Source organism: Saccoglossus kowalevskii, chromosome 1, assembly GCF_978046115.1.
Source record: "Saccoglossus kowalevskii chromosome 1, keSacKowa6.1, whole genome shotgun sequence".
NCBI classification, from domain to species: domain Eukaryota; kingdom Metazoa; phylum Hemichordata; class Enteropneusta; family Harrimaniidae; genus Saccoglossus; species Saccoglossus kowalevskii.
In genome coordinates, this window is record NC_140641.1 from 10455940 (window position 1) to 10477614 (window position 21675).

Consider the following 21675-nt stretch of genomic DNA (forward strand, 5'->3'; position numbering starts at 1 on the left):
GTAAAACTCGGAAATGCTCCCTGGTAGAGGTTACATGCAAGGGTCACGACGCACAACAACATGGCGAGTCTGTTGTTGAACACATGTCGATTTAAACACTTATTGAGTGCTTCAACATGTTTGCGACAGTATCATCAAGTCACACCTACAAAATACCGAACATTGTCAAAATATCTACGAAACATTAATTATTCTGTGTGTCGAAACTTTTCGAAATCCGTCAGACTTGCAAGTGAGTACGATGAAGTATTCCGAGAATCACTGAGCCACCCAGAGGAGTTTTGGGGCGAAGCCGCCGAAAAGATCACCTGGCACAAGCCTTTCGAACGAGTTCTGGATCATACTAATCCACCGTTCACAAAGTGGTAAGTGCATTTGCATTGAACATTATAATCAATGGCGACCGACATTGTTTACACATCAACGTTGGGGGCGTGGCCATTCATTGATCAACATGGCCATTACTGCTATTGATGATTATACGAATTAATCGATTTATTTGCGAATTGATCTATCTATTAACGAGTTGTTCAGTTTTATTCATTTAACTTGGCCAATGTAAAGATTAATGCAGGAAGTTATTATATATTTCATCAAATAAACAAAACGTCACAACACAGAGCCATGACCTTTGACATAAAGCAACAGGGTACACACCAGGGTTGCTCGAGAAATTTCTGCAGTTGATAATACTATAAACCACTGTCTGTGATTTAATGGCATTTGTGACATTTCTAAAAAGATGCTGTGTCTCCATGTCTTCAGGATACCAAGGATGTTTTCACTGCAATAACATTTTTAGTTATTCACTGACTCATAATGCATTAGTCAATTGACAGCCTCCTAGGGAAGGGACTGGAATATGAGGCACATTATTTAGGCACAAGCCTCGCCACTAGAGGATGCACTTACTAGTATTCCCAATGTTGCCATCTTTTAATAGATAGGTGTCTTTGAGATGATAATAAATAATAGTGTAACTATTCAACCTTGCCCTTTGAGAATCTAGATATTAAATACAGAATAACAATTTGGGTGGATATAAACTAGACTGTGTTTATATCACACTGGTCATAATTTGAATCTGAGAATGTAAATTAAATAAATGTTGGGGTATGTTTTAATACCTGTATGATAACATTCTGTACTTTTAATAATACATATACTATATAAATCCCAAGTCACTTATAATATAACATTACATGAATTGCCATACAAATTTCTAAATAGTACAGCAATATATATAAGCAAAATTTTGGAAGGATAAATAATAGGCCAGAATTGTTGGCAGGAAAAATACTCATCTATGTCTGGTGGGAAAATTATATATATTATTTAATATTTTATAGTGATTGATAAGTGACTGATAAAAATTGTTTGATTTATTGTAACCACAAAAAGAAAAGTTACATTTTTACAAATATTTTTTATCAAGTGAACCCGACAACACTTGAACTGATTAATTCGATATTCTAGTTGAAAGATGATTGGATAAGAAGTGCTTGGGTTATTATGACCAGAGTTAATGACAAGGACAACAACAGAGCTGTTGTTTCTGTTATCTACCTGCAATAAATATAAAATATGTTGTTATTGTTAGTCTGCTATTTGTTTTGAGTACAGTTACAAAAATGTTCATAAGAGTGAATAAATATGGAGTGTGAAGTACAATATATTCAGATAATAATATTTTTTTAATCTGTGGAATTGCACATGACTTTTGACAACAGTCATTTGAATGATATTTATAACAAATTTACATGACTGCATGAACAAATTGAATGCAGGACTTCGGTGTGGGGGAACTCCAACAAAAACTGGAAAAAAAAAGGAACCCCTTCAAGTCTCATAAATCACAAGATCTTGTCTCATACAGGCTCTACAATAGAAAATTGCGAGATCTCATGACTTGTTTTCCATACATTTATAGTTCTGACACCAGGGGACATTCCAGTGTATAAACATAGACCCTCTAACAGATTTAGAGGGTCTATGGTATAAAGTACTGATGTATATTGTTACTATCCTGACATATTCACACAATTAATTAATAAAAATTTGTCCTGTATGTACTTTTGTATTCTATTGTAGTAGATTATCACTCATACTGTGCATGTGTTGGGCCTGCCTACTTGTTAGTCCCCGTTCGGACGGAGTCCGAAAACGGGGACTTATGTTTTGCCCTGTGTGCGTCCGTCCGTCCGTCGGTCCGTCCGTGCGTCCGTCCGTCCGTCCGTGATCACCTGTATCTCGAACATGCATGGACCGATTATGTTCAAACTTCACTCATACATCACACATTATATGGGACATATGCACATGCATTTTTTTCATGATCCGATTAATGATAGCCGAATAGCGGCCATTTTAAGGCCGAAAATGCATCAAAATCGCACATTTTCACCATTCCGGACCCGGATCTCAGTTATGCATGGACGGATTTCGTTCAAATTTGGTACATACATTAAACATAATAGGACCTTGATGCACGTCATTTTTTTTTCCGGATCAAGTTCGAAATGGCCGACTGGCGGTCATTTTGTTTTAAAGAATTCAGTTCTGGATCAGTATCCGAGACATGTCTGGATTGATCAAGTTCAAACTTCACACACACAAGGTACATCATGTCACAAATATGTATGTGCATTTGTTTCATGATCCCATTATCGATAGCCAAATGGCGGCCACTTTAAGGCCGAAAATGCATTGAAATCGCACATTTTCACCATTCCGGACCCAGATCTCAGTTATGCATGGACGGATTTCGTTCAAATTTGGTACTTACATTAAACATAATAGGACCTTGATACACGTCATTTTTTTTTCCGGATCAAGTTCGAAATGGCCGACTGGCGGCTATTTTCTTAAAGAATTCAGTTCTGGATCCGTATCCAAGACATGTCTGGATTGATCAAGTTCAAACTTCACACACACATGGTGCATCATGTCACAAATAGATATGTGCATTTGTTTCATGATCCGCTTAACAATAGCTGAATGATGGCCATTTTAAGACCGAAAATGCATTAAAATCACGTATTTTCACAATTCCGGAACAAGATCTCAGTCATGCATGGATGGATTTTGTTCAGATTTAGTACAATGTGTTGTACATATGCAGGTGCATTTCGGTCATGATCTGCTTTGAATGTATATGTAACTCAAATATGAACGGAACGGGGACGTGTCATTGACAATGACTTGTTGGCTTATGTTTTGTCTAAATACTCTTAGCAATCAAATCAGCATTACAGTACATATGTTCTCTATTGGTGATCTATTGATATTAAAATCACATTCTTTGCATATCCTCCCAAGTTATATTTGATTATCTGACTTATCAATAGAAATGGATCTTCTAATTTTCTTGATTGAAGAAAAAAAAACATTTTCATTTTTTCTTGACAGTGTAATTTAAGTGATTTTTTTTACAGGTTCGTTGGAGGTGAATTAAATACATGTTACAATGCAGTGGATCGTAATGTAGAGAATGGTCTTGGTGAAGAAGTGGCTTTGATACATGATAGTCCAGTAACAAACACTGTCCAACATATCACATATAATGAACTACTAGAACAGGTGAGATAGTATTAAGGTAGATGTGGGTTAGTGCACCATGCTGTCTTCTGTAGATATGCTTCGATAACTATGGAATAATTATGTCAGAGTCAAATCTGGAAATGGTGTGGATTTGCTTCTGATAGTCCAAATTTACAAGGATATACAATTTTTCCCTCTCCTTATCTCCAATATTCTTTATATATTTATTTAAAATAAAATAAGTGAAAGCATTAGATCATTGCTAAATTAAATTCAATAGTGTAATTGTGCGGTGACACTGTGTAGACGCTCAACCGCTTACATGCTGTATATTTCAAAACAAATGTTTGACTTGTCAAAGGTCACATGATATAAGACTCAGACTCATTGTTACTTAAGGTCAGAGGTCATACGAAACTCAGACTGATTGTTGCTCTTGAGGTCACTCCATCCTTAGATAGAAATATGTATTCTGAAATCACAGCTGTTGTACAATAATTAAATTGTCACAGACCCTAATAATATGTCGACATGCATGTATTTGTAAAATGACTAGAACTACTTATGTACAGCAAATCACTCCGGCTAATTTGATTAGTTACGGTATGTGCTATTTAATGGTGGAGATCTATTATAATGTTTAGTATGCATGGTATTAGTACTTTAATAATACATGTAATTATATAACATGTATCCGTGATTGCTTTCCAGTTGTAAGTAATTGATTATAGAAATGCCAATATTTTATTGGTATATCTCACTCAAATCTATTGTCAACAGAAATAATCTTGATGTGATGTTGCTTCAGTCGATCACACAGTTTATTTAACTAATAGTTAAGTTATAGACGTAGACTCATAGACAGTTGGAACAAAGCAAAAAACATTCTTTGTTTGGCTTCATATATAATATTTAAGAACTACAAAAACATCAAACATTTTTTATATTTTTTTTAGAACATTTGAGTGAGCAATTATGCATATTAAATCATTCTATCCATGGCAATATTATTTGGTACAAATGTATATCTAAAAATTCAGCCACCTAATTATTTAATGAATTTTTGTCAGAAATTGCTCACTTATTTTTCCTTCACAAATTTGTTTAGAGACGTGAACATTTCCATGTTGACGCAGGAAAGTGTGTGTAATTTTGTTTGAGGTTTAATTTACTGTGCAACTGTATTTTATATTTGTTGTATTTTTACTCTAAACATTTTGACTGGCTGAAAATTTATCCTTATTTTGTATTCTAAAAACCTGACCGTTTTTCAAAGCAAATTATTTAAAAGTGATCGAGTTTTTACAGTATATATATATCAATTCATTTTCTTCAGAAAGATACTCATAATAAAAGTACATGTATAAATAAATTGTATGATATAGGCATATCCTATTACCAAACAATCATCCAGGAAACACTGAAACTAGGTCACACTCCTTAATTACCAGTTACACATTCGCAATAAATTCTTACCAGGCAATTAAGTAGTTTTAAAATTATCCACCTGTCCCCAAGAGACTAATAGACTGATACTGTAAACAAAACAAAATTTAAATGAACCAATAGACATTGTCTTGCGTAAAAAAACAGAAAAAATACTTGTATATATATATGACTGAAGATTTACTTTTTATATCAGGTCAGTTATTTTGCTGGAGTACTCAATAAATTTGGTGTTGTACAGGGTGACAGGGTATTGATATATATGCCAATGATTCCACAAGCTGTGATTACTATGTTAGCATGCAGTAGAATCGGAGCCATTCATTCACTGGTATTTGGTGGATTTGCTTCCAAAGAATTGAGCACTAGAATCAACCATGCCAAGGTATGTATGTACTGCCTGGTGATTTAGGCATCTTTTAGTCAAGAGTGGATAAATATAAGGGCATGCAGCTCTTGTAGTAATTACAATTTGTTTAATTTTTAGCTCCGCTGTTGACTTTGTCGAGCGGAGCTTATTATATGAGTGATTGTCCGTCGGCGTTCGGCATCCGTCGTCCGTGTCAATGTTTTACTTTTTCGACTTCTTCTTGAAAACTACAAGCCTGAATGCTTTGATAATTGGTGTATATGTACCTTGGGTAGACTTCTCTTAGATTTGTTCATTTCATGATGATATCTTCAATTCTCTAATTTTAGTGAATATTTTTGTTATTTTTGGTAAAAAGTGATATTTTAAACTTCTTGTTAAAAACCGCAAGTCCAATTGCTTTGATATTACATATATAGGTACTATATGTGGACCTCTCTCAGATTTGTTCATTTCATGATGATATCTTCAATTCTCTAATTTTAGTGAATATTTATGTCATTTTTGGTAAAAAATGATATTTTCGACTTCTTGTTGAAAACCGTAAGTCTAATTGCTTTGTTATTACATGTATAGGTACTACATGTGGTTCTAATTCAGATTTGTCCATTTCATGATGATATCTTCAATTCTCTAATTTTGATGAATATTTTTGTCATTTTTGGTAAAAACTGATATTTTCGACTTCTTGTTAAAAACCGCAAGTCCAATTGCTTTGATACTACATATATAGGTACTACATGTGGACCTCTTTCAGATTTGTTCATTTTGTAATGATATCTTTAATTCTCTAATTTTGGTGAATATTTTTGTCATTTTTGGTAAAAAGTGATATTTTTGACTTCTTGTTGAAAACCGCAAGTCCAATTGCTTTGATATTACATATATAGGTACTACATGTGGTTCTAACTCAGATTTGTTCATTTCATGATGATATCTTCAATTCTCTAATTTTGATGAATATTTTTGTAATTTTTGGTAAAAGGTGATATTTTCTACTTCTTGTTGAAAACCACAAGTCTGATTGTTTGGATACTATACATATTGTTCATTTTCTAATGATATCTTCTGTTCTTTAATTGAAATGTGCATTGCTAACAGCGGAGCTATCTCAGCCGAGAGGCTGCTTGTTATTTAATGGCATTCAATTTTGTCATTCTTTGTGTATCGCATATGATGGATCAATGAAGTACATTTTGTATATGAAGCTACAAACATAAGTTTATGATTATATTAGCTGTGTTTATATAGCAGATCTTTTTAACAAGACGTACATGTTCAATTCAATTTGTGCATCTTGAGTTTTGATTTTGTGCGAAGCACACAATGGGAGTCTTTGCAGTTAGTGTGTCTGTATGTGTGTGTGTATGTGTGTCCGTCTGTTCCACTGATATCTCAAGAACCATACATTGATTTTTAATGAAACTTGGTGCATAGATACTCTGGGCCATTGCACAGATTTGATTAGGTTTTGGTTAAAACCTGTGCAATATTAATTACCTAATTTGCATAATGATTAATCAATTTTGGGGCTTTTTCACTGATATCTCAAATACTAATCATCACATTTCAATAAAACTTGGTACATAGATGTCATAGGACACTGCACAAACCTGATAGTTTTTAGGGTAATATCAGTACATATTAATTACCTAATTTGCATAATTAATTAATTTACAGCTTTTGATATTTCAAGTAGTAATCATTACATTTCAATGAAACTTGGTACATAGATGTCATAGGACATTCACAGACCTGATAGTTTTTAGGGTAAAACCAGTAGATATTAATTACCTAATTTGCATAATTAATTAATTTTCAGCTTTTTGATATTTCAAGTAGTAATCCTCACATTTCAATGAAATTTGGTACATAGTTACTGTGCAGACCCCTGATTAGTTTTTGGATAAATATTTGTGCATATTATTTACCTTATTAGCATAATTAGTTAATTTTCAGCTTTTTGCCTGATATCTCAAGTACTAATCATCATATTTCAATGAGACTTACTACATAGATTTTCTAGGACTATGCAGAAACCTGATCAGTTTTAGGGTAAATAATTTTGGATATTAATTACCTAATTTGCATAACTAGTTAATTTTGTCCATGAATGTTACACTGATATATAAAGAACCACGAATTGGATTTTAATGAAACTTTTAAAAAGTACTCATCACATTTCAATGAGACCAAATTAGTTTTTGGTAAATATTTATGCTTATTAATCACTTAATTAACATAAATTAATTAACACTGATTCTCAATTACTGATCATCACATTTGAATAAAGTTTGGTACATAAATGCTCTAGGACTATAGACAGGCCTGATTAATTTTGGGTTAAAATTTGTTCATATTAATTCTCTAATTAGCATAATAATTCATAATTTGTTTGTTCTGTTCTGTTCATATTAGTTACCTGATTTTGAATTAATTTTTAATGTGTCTTAAATACTCTCAGCACACAGGAGTTCTTTCTAAGCTTTCTTTGATATCAGTTAATACCTATAGTTGATGTGGATGGTCTTGTTGAAATAAACATAAAATTTCAAACACAGTTTGTTTACAGGTACTAGTAGATAAAACTGAATTTGAGTTTAATAAAGTTAATGAATTTGAGTTTATACAAGCCAAGTGGTTGCTTGGCAACTTAATTCTGAAAACTAAGTGTATAGAATGTGGAAGTATTGTGGCATGTTAGAATAATAAATCATTATGTTAATTATAATTCATAAATAATTTATAATAAATAGTTTTATTTTTATCCACTATCTAATATTCTGAAATTGTTTTCATTACCATGTTCTAATTTAGCTAATGTGTGATTTCACCAATTCAGAATGTTGATAATTTAAAATAAACCATATTTTCATAATGAGCTTATGACATTTTATCAAAATTAAGATTCTGTTAATCTGTATGTTGAAGCAAATGCATTAAAATTGCATGTACCAAAGTGTTTAACAATACATCATTATAAGGTTTATTTTTATGACATATGTTTGATATTACAGCCTAAAGTGATTGTATCAGCATCATGTGGTATTGAACCAGGAAGAATTGTGGATTACAAGCCATTATTGAGCCAGGCTATTAATATGAGTGATCATAAACCGTATAAATGTGTGATCTATGACAGACCAATGGTATGTACTCAGTCTGACTTTGAGTTATTTAAAACTAAGGGGAAGAGACGATGAACGTTGTCTTATGCAGCAACTGTTTTGTATGGTTATGATAATATATTAAATACAGTTTTCAATCACTCTATTCACTTTATTCTTACAAGTTGGTCATGATCAGTGTCATAAATGTGACTGAATTTAAAAGCAAAGCAAATACACCATGGTTACCCCAAATTTGGAATATTTTTGTTGAATAAAAATTTCAGAAAAACTTGGCATTGTCATGAAATTATACACTGAAAAGTTTAATAAATATACATGCATAAAATGGTAAGGTTACACTCATTTAGTCTTTTGTAATGGTTGTAAACACTACATAAAATAAAATTTTAATCTTTTTGCAGCATTATACTGCTCAGCTATGCACAGGCAATTTCCCAATACGCCATTACTAACATATGTTTTTCAATTTATTATTTATTATCTTTTTTGGCAGAAAAAGGCTTCTTATGAAGATGGACTGGATGTGAGTTGGGAGGAAGAGATGTCATCTTCACGACCACATGATTGTGTTCCTGTACCAGCAACAGACCCTGTATATTTGTTGTATACGTCAGGTACAACTGGCACACCCAAGGTAAGGGAAACCAATGGTAAGGGAGACCCAAGGTAAGGGAAACCAAAGGTAAGGGAAACCAATGGTAAGGGAGACCCAAGGTAAGGGAAACCAGTGGTAAGGGAGACCCAAGGTAAGAGAAACCAATGGTAAGGGAGACCCAAGGTAAGGGAAACCAATGGTAAGGGAGACCCAAGGTAAGGGAAACCAATGGTAAGGGAGACCCAAGGTAAGGGAAACCAATGGTGAGGGAGACCCAAGGTAAGGGAAACCAATGGTAAGGGAGACCCAAGGTAAGGGAGACCAATGGTAAGCAAGACCCAAGGTAAGGGAGACCCAAGGTAAAGGGAAACCAATGGTAAGGGAGACCCAAGGTAAGGGAAACCAATGGTAAGGGAGGCCCAAGGTAAGGGAAACCCAATGTAAGGGAAACCAATGGTAAGGGAGACCCAAGGTAAGGGAGACCAATGGTAAGGGAGACCCAATGTAAGGGAAACCAATGGTAAGGGAAGCCAAGGTAAGGGGGGCCAAGGTAAGGGAGACCCAAGGTAAGAGAAACCAATGGTAAGGGGGACCCAAGGTAAGGGAGACCCAAGGTAAGGGAAACCAATGGTAAGGGAAACCAAAGGTAAGGGAGACCCAAGGTAAGGGAGACCCAAGGTAAGGGAGACCAATGGCAGGGGAAACCAATGGTAAGGGAGACCCAAGGTAAGGGAAACCAATGGTACGGGAAACCCAAGGTAAGGGAGACCCAAGGTAAGGGGGACCCAAGGTAAGGGAGACCCAAGGTAAGGGAAACCAGTGGTAAGGGAGACCCAAAGTAACGGAAAGTTATTGTAAGGGAGACCAATGGTAAGGGAAACCAATGGTAAGGGAAACCCAATGTAAGGGAAACCAATGGTAAGGGAGGCCCAAGGTAAGGGAGACCCAAGGTAAGGAAGACCCAAGGTAAGGGGGACCCAAGGTAAGGGAGACCCATGGTAAGGGAAACCAATGGTAAGGGAGACCAATGGTAAAGGAGACCAATGGTAAGAAAAACCCAAGGTAAGGGAAACCAATGGTAAGGGAGGCCCAAGGTAAGGGAGACCCAAGGTAAGGAAGACCCAAGGTAAGGGGGACCCAAGGTAAGGGAGACCCAAGGTAAGGGAAACCAGTGGTAAGGGAGACCCAAGGTAACGGAAAGTTATTGTAAGGGAGACCAATGGTAAGGGAAACCAATGGTAAGGGAAACCCAAGGTAAGGGAAACCAATGGTAAGGGAGGCACAAGGTAAGGGAGACCCAAGGTAAGGAAGACCCAAGGTAAGGGAGACCCAAGGTAAGGGAGACCCAAAGTAAGGGAAACCAATGGTAAGGGAGACCCAAGGTAAGGGAAAGTTATTGTAAGGGAGACCAATGGTAAGGGAGACCCAAGGTAAGGGAAACCAATGGTATGGGAGACCCAAGGTAAGGGAGACCCATGGTAAGGGAAACCAATGGTAAGGGAGACCCAAGGTAAGGGAAACCAATGGTAAGGGAGACCCAAACATACAAAAATAAATTATCTATATCCTATTATTATTGATAGCATCTTTTCATGTTACCATTTGATTCTCCACTGTGGCCTTTATGTTGATAAATTACACACAGTTCTGAAAAACAACTAGAATGTGACTAGTATTCTGAAATCTACCTTGATATTCTGTCTAAGATCATTGATCACAAATGGCCATGAACAACTATCAATCTGTTATGACCAGTAACAATTATCAACATGTCAGAAACATTAATAACTATCAACCTGTTATGACCAGTAACAATTATCAACATGTCAGAATCATTAATAACTATCAACCTGTTATGACCACTAACAATTATCAAAATGTCAGAATCATTAATAACTATCAAACTGTTATGACCACTAACAATTATCAACATGTCAGAATCATTAATAACTATCAACCTGTTATGACCATTAACAATTATCAACATGTCAAAATCATTAATAACTATCAACCTCCTATCATAATTGACAACTATCACCATACCGTGATCAAATATCAAGCTACCACGATAGTTAATATGAACTACCAACATGTCATATTACAATGGAATTTTATCTTTCCAGATATTTGAAAAGTGATGGCTATGTTAAATGCCTTTGTGCTTTTTCCTTTGATAAATCTTTGCTGCATGATTCTTTGATGAATCTTTGCATAATTTAAGATAATTTCTGTTTTATGTACATATAGGCTGTTACACGTCCTACTGGTGGTCATGCTGTTGCGTTATTCTGGACGATGCATAACATTTATGGTATAAAACCAGGGGAGGTAAGTATATATCGTCTTTTGATCTTTCATACTCAAAATGGAACCTGAATATTACAAACTTTGGAAGTTAAAAAGTACATCTTGTTCTGAGTTTATTAATGTCCAAATAAATTCTGGTACACAACAGACCTCAACATTTTCAGTATATGTGTGCAGATTTATACATTTTTGTTTTAATTATGAACTAATTAGTACAAACAATTTCAAACCATTACAAATTGTTATATTTTGCCAAAGGAAAGGTTACACAGAATAAATGACAAAAGGTAAATTAGAAAGAGGGCTGGGTACCCAAACTTGGATTCATGTGATTCCCCATAATGTTAAGCCCGACTTAAGGCATTTTTGAATTGAAAAATTGATCAATATGCATAAAACTGAGCCTAATTCATAATGCAATAAGTGTTTTTTTTTTACTTTTAAATAGCCAGGGAATAACTTGACAAAAATTTCCTATGTCAAAAGTGTGCGAGTATTTAATATTTTTAAATAGGTGGTTAACTGGCTTGTTCTAATTCTAGGTTTGGTGGGCAGCATCTGACCTTGGCTGGGTCGTAGGTCATTCTTATATTTGCTATGCGCCATTGCTACATGGGAATACATCTATCATTTATGAGGTATGTAATTGTATTGTGTATTTAAAGTTCATACCATCTTTCTGTTTCTGGAAACCTATTATTTAATTATAAACCAGAACCAATGCAATAAAAAGCATGTGTAAATTATAACCCAAATCAGTTGCACAAATACAGAAATAAAAGAAAATTCTTGTAAAATTCTTTGTCGTTATGCATCACATGTTGTGAGTAGAAGTGGTCCATTTTACATTACAGTTAATGTTGTATGTAGATAATTATGGATAATCAAAACTAATTTATTTGAGTGACCCAGGAAGTAAGTCATTTGCTGACACTCTTGCATGGGTGGTAAGTGTGTTGGTTCCAGTTTGTACTATAGTTTGTGTGTTCAACTTTCATCCTCCTTCTATTTTCTTGGAACCTGATTATTAATCGCTTTCTTGGAATTAAAATGGTATGTCTTTTAATGCTTTATATATCAGTTGCACTGTGTTTGATATGTGAGCGTTTCTGGTCGTATAACAATTGCATCATTGGTGTTTAGGTTTACTTCAATCTCTGAAATAGACTAACAATTGTACAATGTACTTTTATAATTGAAGTGTCAAAAGCTGACTTATTACATATTGATGAATATGAGAAATATAATTCATTCATTTTAGCCAGTAATAAAAAAGGCAGGTTGAGAGAGGGCGCACTATTTTAGTCAGTGAGGATACAATAGGAGGTAGGAGTGTGCAGTGCTTACTGACAATATTTTTAATTTACTTATTGCAGTTTTGTTCAGTTTGTTAACGTTTGAATAGAGAATTTTACTTTTTTGTTGTACTATTTTATTTATTGTAATTTTTAGGAGTTTTTGTTGTTTATTTAATATAAATATTTAAATTTTTTATTTGTAATTAATTTTTAATATCTTAATATGTTATATATGGTATATGTTGTATATACAACTTCATGGTCAAATGTCTGTTACATAAATGCATGTTATACTCTTCAATATTATTTACTTCTGGTATATGGAGCATGTTTATTATATTGCCTCCATTTCATTAACAAAATACACTGTAACTTTTTTATAATGAACCCTTAGGGGGGGATATAAAATTAATTTGTTATATGAAGTGTTCACTATAAGAAAGCATATAATACATTGGGTTTGTGAGAGACATGCAATGTGTTCATTATAAAGGTGTTCATTATAAGGAGGTTACAGTGTATTTTGCAATTTCCTCATATGAAAATCATAATTTTTCATAAAAAAATGTCTGAAAATATTTTGTTAAAAATACAGCTGTATTAATAAAAAGACTAAAATGTATTGCAACACCAGTCATGACATAGATATACATAGATAGATATATTATTTACAAAAGTCTTGCATAACAATTGACAAAAAAAGGATTCAATCATTGACAGAATAACATGAATTGATGGCTATCAACATTAATGTAGGAAGAAATCTGCATACAATTGAGGTGTCAAGGGAGACAATTTTTATGAATGGAAACATTCTTCATGTGATCATCTTATGTTTGAAGGGAAATGTAACAATTGAGTGAGAGATTGACTTACCAACTCTAACATCAAACTGGACAGAACAGAACTTACTTGTTTTGGTAATGTCCAAGAGTTTATGCTATAATACACTATTTTTGATTCTTCAAAAAAATGAAGTAAACATGTTAATTACACATAGATGAAACAAATTTGCATTCAATAGAACGTATCGTACTACATTGTTTATGGCTTCGTTGACATCACTGTGACAATTATCTCATGTATTTTAATTTATTTAGCGATATATTGTTTGGTTTTCGCCCAAACCGCTCATACACATTCAAAGCTTGATTGCATTTGTGTTGTGCATTTAACGACTTTACGTCACACTGTTATCACATTCACATCACATAATGTCATCATACTTTTTACCACATCGCCACACCACTCTGGGTAGCAAATAGAAATTCCCAATTATAGTAATAGTAGTAATATTAACTAAATCATTAAAGAAATGATCTGACTGGTGATCATACAAGTTAGGTGGTTGTTTTCCCAAAGTAAGTTTAGGTGCAAATACAGGAGGCATGCATGATGTGCAAGCAGAATGTGATCAACAGGCAGTGGCAATGCAACACCTGCAGCCTCTGACCTTATTGTGGTCAGTGCACAATACCAATGCGTTAATAATGCCTAGTTGTGTGAAAGCAGTATTGTATATATGTAAATTTGTTTTATTGTATGACAGGGTAAACCAGTTGGTACACCTGATTGCGGTGCATTTTTCCGTGTTATCAAAGAGCATGGCGTAGTGTCTTTATTCACGGCTCCTACTGCACTGCGAGCTATACGAAGAGAGGATCCCAATGGAGAGATGATCAAAAATTATTATTCTGATACGTAAGTGTCATAATGTGTTTGTAAAATATTTGGTAACTAAAATTATAAATAATATTGTGCAATTTGTAAAAATGTTTACTTTTTAACTCTTGGAGAGTTCATATTGGTGTCTTTCAACTTCTTCTTCTCTAAAACTATCAGGTGTATGGGTTTCATATTTGCTATGAATGTACCTTGGATAATGCTCCCTCAGATTTGTTCATTTCGTTTAATTCATTAATTTTAGTGAATATATTATTTTTGGTATTAAACAAAAAAGCTATTTTCTTGAAAATGGCTAGCCCAATTTCTTCGAAATTTAGTTGCACATAATTGCATGTTCAAGCATGTTATACTGTCTGGTTTGAATTTAAAACTTCCCAAAAAAGTATGACACTACACTATCTAACAACTGTGCTTTGGTCAAGTGTAATTTTCGATCAATTACAAATTCATCAATTCCATAACATAGTCAGAACTACAGAATTAATTGGATCATACTGTGTATGCAGAATTGAGTGAGTACTAATTGTGCCATATATTTGTTTACAACTAGGTTCCGTGCCTTATTTGTTGCTGGTGAGCACTGTGACCATGAGACAATGGACTGGGCAAGAGAGGCTTTAGGAGTTCCTATACTAGATCACTGGTGGCAGACTGGTAAGGCTTTCTTATTTTCGTATGCACCAGTCATCTTGTTTTTCTGTTTCATGTCATTGTCATTATCTGTTTCTGTGTTCATGCTTTTCTTTCACTGATGCAGCATTGTATATTATATTATCTTCTAAATAGATTTTTCCCTATTACTGTACATTCTTTGCATGTAGTTAAAGCTGGGGTGTCGTCACCTGTGCATGCGTCAGATAGCCATAGCGTGTCATTGTTTACAAACAAGCGTCTACCCATGAGCCTTTGTGTTTTTAGCGAGTGTTGTTATCGTCGCTTGGGACTCAATTTTCATGCATGCGCAGGTGACGACCCTCTCGTTGTATTATGAAGCATTCTAATATGCCATATTTATCTATATACAAAACACACTATTAATATTCACTGAAATGATTGTTTATTTGTTGTCTTTCACATTTTCAGTACATGTCTCAATATTGATAAACAAATTATATTTTTTCATTCAATCAATATTTAATATCTTGTTTCCAGAAACTGGTTGGCCCATTACAGCAACAAATGTAGGATTAGGCAATGATTTGTACCCACCCTCAGGCTGCACTGGTAGACCTGTACCTGGATGGGATGGTAAGAATCATCAGTATTTGTACACATTCTATGTATGATGTGACGCCATGCTTTAAAAGCTTATTGTATATGTATTAGCTGATTTATAGCATTTTTTATGATTGCGTTGATTACACTGATCAGTTTGAACAGATTGTAAAACTCTGACAGTGTGTGCAGATGAGAACATTGAACAGTGTGTAAATTCTGACAGTGTGTGCAGATGTGAACATTGAACAGTGTGTAAACTCTGACAGTGTGTGCAGATGAGAACATTGAACAGTGTGTAAACTCTGACAGTGTGTGCAGATGTGAACATTGAACAGTGTGTAAACTCTGACAGTGTGTGGCGATGTGAACATTGAACAGTGTGTAAACTCTGATAGTGTGTGGAGATGAGAACATTGAACAGTGTGTAAACTCTGACAGTGTGTGCAGATGTGAACATTGAACAGTGTGTACAACTCTGCCAGTGTGTGCAGATGTGAACATTGAACAGTGTGTAAACTCTGATAGTGTGTGCAGATGAGAACATTGAACAGTGTGTAAACTCTGATAGTGTGTGGCGATGTGAACATTGAACAGTGTGTAAACTCTGATAGTGTGTGGAGATGAGAACATTGAACAGTGTGTAAACTCTGACAGTGTGTGCAGATGTGAACATTGAACAGTGTGTAAACTCTGACAGTGTGTGCAGATGTGAACATTGAACAGTGTGTACAACTCTGCCAGTGTGTGCAGATGTGAACATTGAACAGTGTGTAAACTCTGATAGTGTGTGGAGATGAGAACATTGAACAGTGTGTAAACTCTGACAGTGTGTGGAGATGAGAACATTGAACAGTGTGTAAACTCTGACAGTGTGTGGAGATGAGAACATTGAACAGTGTGTAAACTCTGACAGTGTGTGGAGATGAGAACATTGAATCAGTGTGTACAACTCTGACAGTGTGTGCAGATGAGAACATTGAACAGTGTGTAAACTCTGATAGTGTGTGGAGATGAGAACATTGAACAGTGTGTTCAACTCTGACAGTGTGTGGAGATGAGAACATTGAACAGTGTGTTCAACTCTGACAGTGTGTGGAGATGAGAACATTGAACAGTGTGTACAACTCTGACAGTGTGTGCAGATGTGAACATTGAACAGTGTGTTCAACTCTGACAGTGTGTGGAGATGAGAACATTGAACAGTGTGTACAACTCTGACAGTGTGTGGAGATGAGAACATTGAATCAGTGTGTACAACTCTGCCAGTGTGTGCAGATGTGAACATTGAACAGTGTGTAAACTCTGATAGTGTGTGCAGATGTGAACATTGAACAGTGTGTAAACTCTGACAGTGTGTGCAGATGTGAACATTGAACAGTGTGTACAACTCTGCCAGTGTGTGCAGATGTGAACATTGAACAGTGTGTAAACTCTGATAGTGTGTGCAGATGAGAACATTGAACAGTGTGTAAACTCTGATAGTGTGTGGCGATGTGAACATTGAACAGTGTGTAAACTCTGATAGTGTGTGGAGATGAGAACATTGAACAGTGTGTAAACTCTGACAGTGTGTGCAGATGTGAACATTGAACAGTGTGTACAACTCTGCCAGTGTGTGCAGATGTGAACATTGAACAGTGTGTAAACTCTGATAGTGTGTGGAGATGAGAACATTGAACAGTATGTAAACTCTGACAGTGTGTGGAGATGAGAACATTGAACAGTGTGTAAACTCTGTGACAGTGTGTGGAGATGAGAACATTGAACAGTGTGTAAACTCTGACAGTGTGTGGAGTTGAGAACATTGAATCAGTGTGTACAACTCTGACAGTGTGTGCAGATGAGAACATTGAACAGTGTGTAAACTCTGATAGTGTGTGGAGATGAGAACATTGAACAGTGTGTTCAACTCTGACAGTGTGTGGAGATGAGAACATTGAACAGTGTGTACAACTCTGACAGTGTGTGGAGATGTGAACATAGAACAGTGTGTACAACTCTGTGACAGTGTGTGGAGATGAGAACATTGAACAGTGTGTTCAACTCTGACAGTGTGTGGAGATGAGAACATTGAACAGTGTGTACAACTCTGACAGTGTGTGCAGATGTGAACATTGAACAGTGTGTATAACTCTGACAGTGTGTGCAGATGTGAACATTGAACAGTGTGTTCAACTCTGACAGTGTGTGGAGATGTGAACATTGAACAGTGTGTACAACTCTGACAGTGTGTGGAGATGAGAACATTGAACAGTGTGTTCAACTCTGACAGTGTGTGGAGATGAGAACATTGAACAGTGTGTACAACTCTGCCAGTGTGTGCAGATGTGAACATTGAACAGTGTGTAAACTCTGATAGAGTGTGCAGATGAGAACATTGAACAGTGTGTACAACTCTGACAGTGTGTGGAGATGAGAACATTGAACAGTGTGTTCAACTCTGACAGTGTGTGGAGATGACAACATTGAATCAGTGTGTACAACTCTGCCAGTGTGTGCAGATGTGAACATTGAACAGTGTGTAAACTCTGATAGTGTGTGCAGATGAGAACATTGAACAGTGTGTACAACTCTAACAGTGTGTTTATAATAAGTATCGATAACTGTCATAATCAATCAATATATTAAATTGATAACTTTGTTATTCTCAGTAAAAGTTCTCAATAATGAGGGTCATGAAACTGCTCCTGCTGAACTTGGACAGATTGTTGTCAAGTGAGTATACATAAATTTACTTAGCAATGTTTATCTTGTATCACTGAACCCTGTGTATTACATGTACAAGCTTTCTTTCTTTTTTTTGCAAACTTTGCCAATTTGAGAAATTGGAAAGTGAAAAACTAAATTAATCACATGTTTGTTGTTTTCATTATTTATTTTTTAAATTTGTTTGCTCTCCCATTTTATTTTGTCCAATTTTTCTTTTCATATTTTATTTTCCTTCCTTCCAAAATGTTAGTTTACTTTGTGTTTCCTAGGTTACCACTACCACCTGGTTTCATGTCCACATTGTGGGAGAATGACCAAAAGTTTGCAGACCTTTATTTCACCAAAGACAGGGTAGGTTAATCTAAACTATTTATAATTACTATGGCAATGGAACAATTGTCTTGGTAATCACAAGTACAACTGTACCTGCTGATGTTAGTCTTATAGAAAATATTGTGCAATAATTATTCCATCTATATTTCCACAGTCCCCAAATCCAATTATCATGAATGTGTTACTATTGATGATATAACATAGAATATATGGGTGTGTTTGATTCATGTCCCAATTTTGTTTTGTTACACACTAATGCCTTGATTTACACTATTATGCCAATTCTGATCATTTGAAATAAAAAAAAAGATGATTCTTTGTGATTTTCTAACTTACTGATGTTACTATTTTACCACCATTTAACATTTTCACAACCAAACTTTCTTTCCCGAATTTGTCTGCACTTTTTTATTATATTCTTCAATATTTCTTGAAATAAACCCTAATTTTGGAGCCAAAAAAACAAAATTTTAGTAAATGTTCAGTATAAGGCACTTCAAACTGCAGGAGTATGAATTACATGTTACTTGCAAATTGCAAACCATATGGATCTTTGAAATTGCTTAAATTTTGTGTCAATATACAATGTATATACGTGCATATTCATTCTGACATTTGTATGATCACTGCCTTTTGGTGCATGCAGGCTTATTTGCTGTCACAATTGCTATACTATTCTTATCATATAGAAATATTATGACACAATGGATGCTGGTACTTGTGATAAAGATGGCTACATAGCTGTGATGTCACGAGCTGATGATGTCATCAATGTGGCAGGTCATAGGTTATCAAGTGGTGCATTGGAAGAGGTAGCGTGCCTTAATACATTTACTTCAATATTAGAAAATCAATAAATTCTGAAATTGAATTTTACTACTAACTTTAGCAAAGACACATATATTTGTTTAATATATTTGTTTTGCTTTGATTCAAAAACAAAAACAGTAATATACAGCAGGGATTAAAATCTCTGTACTTTACCCTACACTGTATAATTGAACTCAATGCTGCTTATTTGGATACACTCTTTACTCCTTACTCATTTCATGTTTATACTTCTAGGCAATGCTAGAACATTCTGACTTAGCAGAATGTGCTGTGATTGGAATAAAAGACAGCTTAAAGGGACATGTGCCGCTTGGATTGTGTGTTTTAAAAGCAGGTATGTGTTATAGGATATGTTTTGTAATTTAAACAAGACAGCTTTTCATAGTCACTTTCAATAAAATTGTACATTTGAAAATCCTTCTTACCGGTACTAGTTTTGATGTATTCTCAGTTCATATGATGTTTGGATTAGACAGGTTTTGATGTATTCTCAGTTCATATGATGTTTGGCGTACACAGGTTTTGATGTATTCTCAGTTCATATGATATTCGGATTAGACAGTTTTTGATGTATTCTCAGTTCATATGATATTCGGATTAGACAGTTTTTGATGTATTCTCAGTTCATATGATGTTTGGCGTACACAGGTTTTGATGTATTCTCAGTTCATATGATGATCGGCGTACACAGGTTTTGATGTATTCTCAGTTCATATGATGATCAGATTAGACAGGTTTAGATGTATTCTCAGTTCATATGTTTGGATAAGACAGGTTTTGATGTATTCTCAGTTCATATGATGTTCGGATTAGACAGATTTTGATGTATTCTCAGTTTATATGATGTTCGGCTTAGACAGGTTTTGATTTATACTCAGTTCATATGAGGTTTGGGTTAGACAGGTTTTGATGTATTGCATTTATTCTGAATTTTAGACATTGACAGACCTCATCGTCAAATAGTGACTGAAGTTGTGCAGACAATACGAGATACAATTGGACCTGTGGCTGCATTCAAGAGAGCTGTAGTGGTTAAAAAACTTCCTAAAACCAAATCTGGCAAAATCTCAAGATCTACACTTATGGCAATGGCTAATGGTCAGCCATTTAAGGTAAGCCACGTTTTATACCAAACATTGACCATGATGGTTAATGGTCAGCCATTTAAGGTTGATGCACATTTTCTTGTTTCGTAATTTCAACTCAAAGTGGCAGACTGGTGACCATTTTTTTCTCAGTAATCCTATTTCAGGCATATATCGTGTATATGACTTGAGCAATTCACTTTAAATTTTATACAAGGGCAGTATATCATGGCATATATACACACATGCAACAATGTTGTCACTTGATGACTGTCTGCTGATTGTTTGTGTTGTAGAAAAAACACTAAAATCAGGTAGTTTGATCTTCAACATGGTGCATATTGTTGTATTGTATGGATTGACATATCATTTACTATGTTTGAGACTACAAAAGTACTTGTTATTTCTAGTACAAGGAATTACAGTTGTGTTTCAGAATAGTGTTACATGTCATATGTATTTCATTGCATTCTTTACATTTTCAGATTCCTCCCACGATTGAGCAGCCTGACGCCTATGAAGAAATCAGGGAAACATTAGAAAGTATTGGAATGACAAAACTCAGCAGACCATCTCTTTGAAACATTTAAAATTCAAGAATATATTAAACTTTCCAAATTGAGTTGGCATGTGATGCTGACATGCTTTCACTACATTCTACATTCTGCTGTTGTAAGGAAAATATTCTCAACTTTGTTGAATTTTTCTAGTCCAGGGAAATTGTGATCTTTATTCTGGTCAGTATTGGGTTCTTTAGGACAGGGATTCACAGCAATATGTCTAGGAATGAAAGTGTGCAATGAAAGTCTATGATCTTTTAATAGTATTTGTCAAAATACAACTGACGTAATCATGATATTCTGTGCAAACCCAGTCAATCCAGTACTATGTGTGAGGTTCCAAATATCAGGCGTTCAAATTTCTATGTATTTGATTTGTCTTCCTTCATTAGACTTTTTAATTATCTATCAAAATGTAAATTAGTAATTGCAAACTTTTGGGTAGGGTTGTGTTGGGAAAATTGGGTTGGGTTGAACAGGTTGATAAGTACATAGATACAGTGCCAAGGCTGAAAACCATTTTTAGAGGTTTCAAAGTTATGTCAGAAAGTATATATTATGCAACA

The 21675-nt window shown here is 34.8% G+C and overlaps 1 protein-coding gene across 1 annotated transcript; it reads left to right on the forward strand.

Moving 5' to 3' along the window:
• The first annotated feature begins 40 nt into the window (after positions 1-40).
• Positions 41-21149, forward strand: LOC100373262 (acyl-CoA synthetase short-chain family member 3, mitochondrial-like). The gene is made up of 16 exons (XM_002734364.4): positions 41-365; positions 3435-3579; positions 5183-5371; positions 8374-8505; positions 8981-9121; positions 11330-11410; positions 11932-12027; positions 14237-14388; positions 14924-15027; positions 15526-15621; positions 18243-18306; positions 18570-18651; positions 19323-19445; positions 19699-19798; positions 20401-20576; positions 21035-21149. Exons 1-16 carry the CDS (start codon positions 61-63, stop codon positions 21128-21130), a joined length of 2082 nt encoding a protein of 693 aa, XP_002734410.1. The 5' UTR covers positions 41-60; the 3' UTR covers positions 21131-21149.
• The last annotated feature ends 526 nt before the right edge of the window (positions 21150-21675 follow it).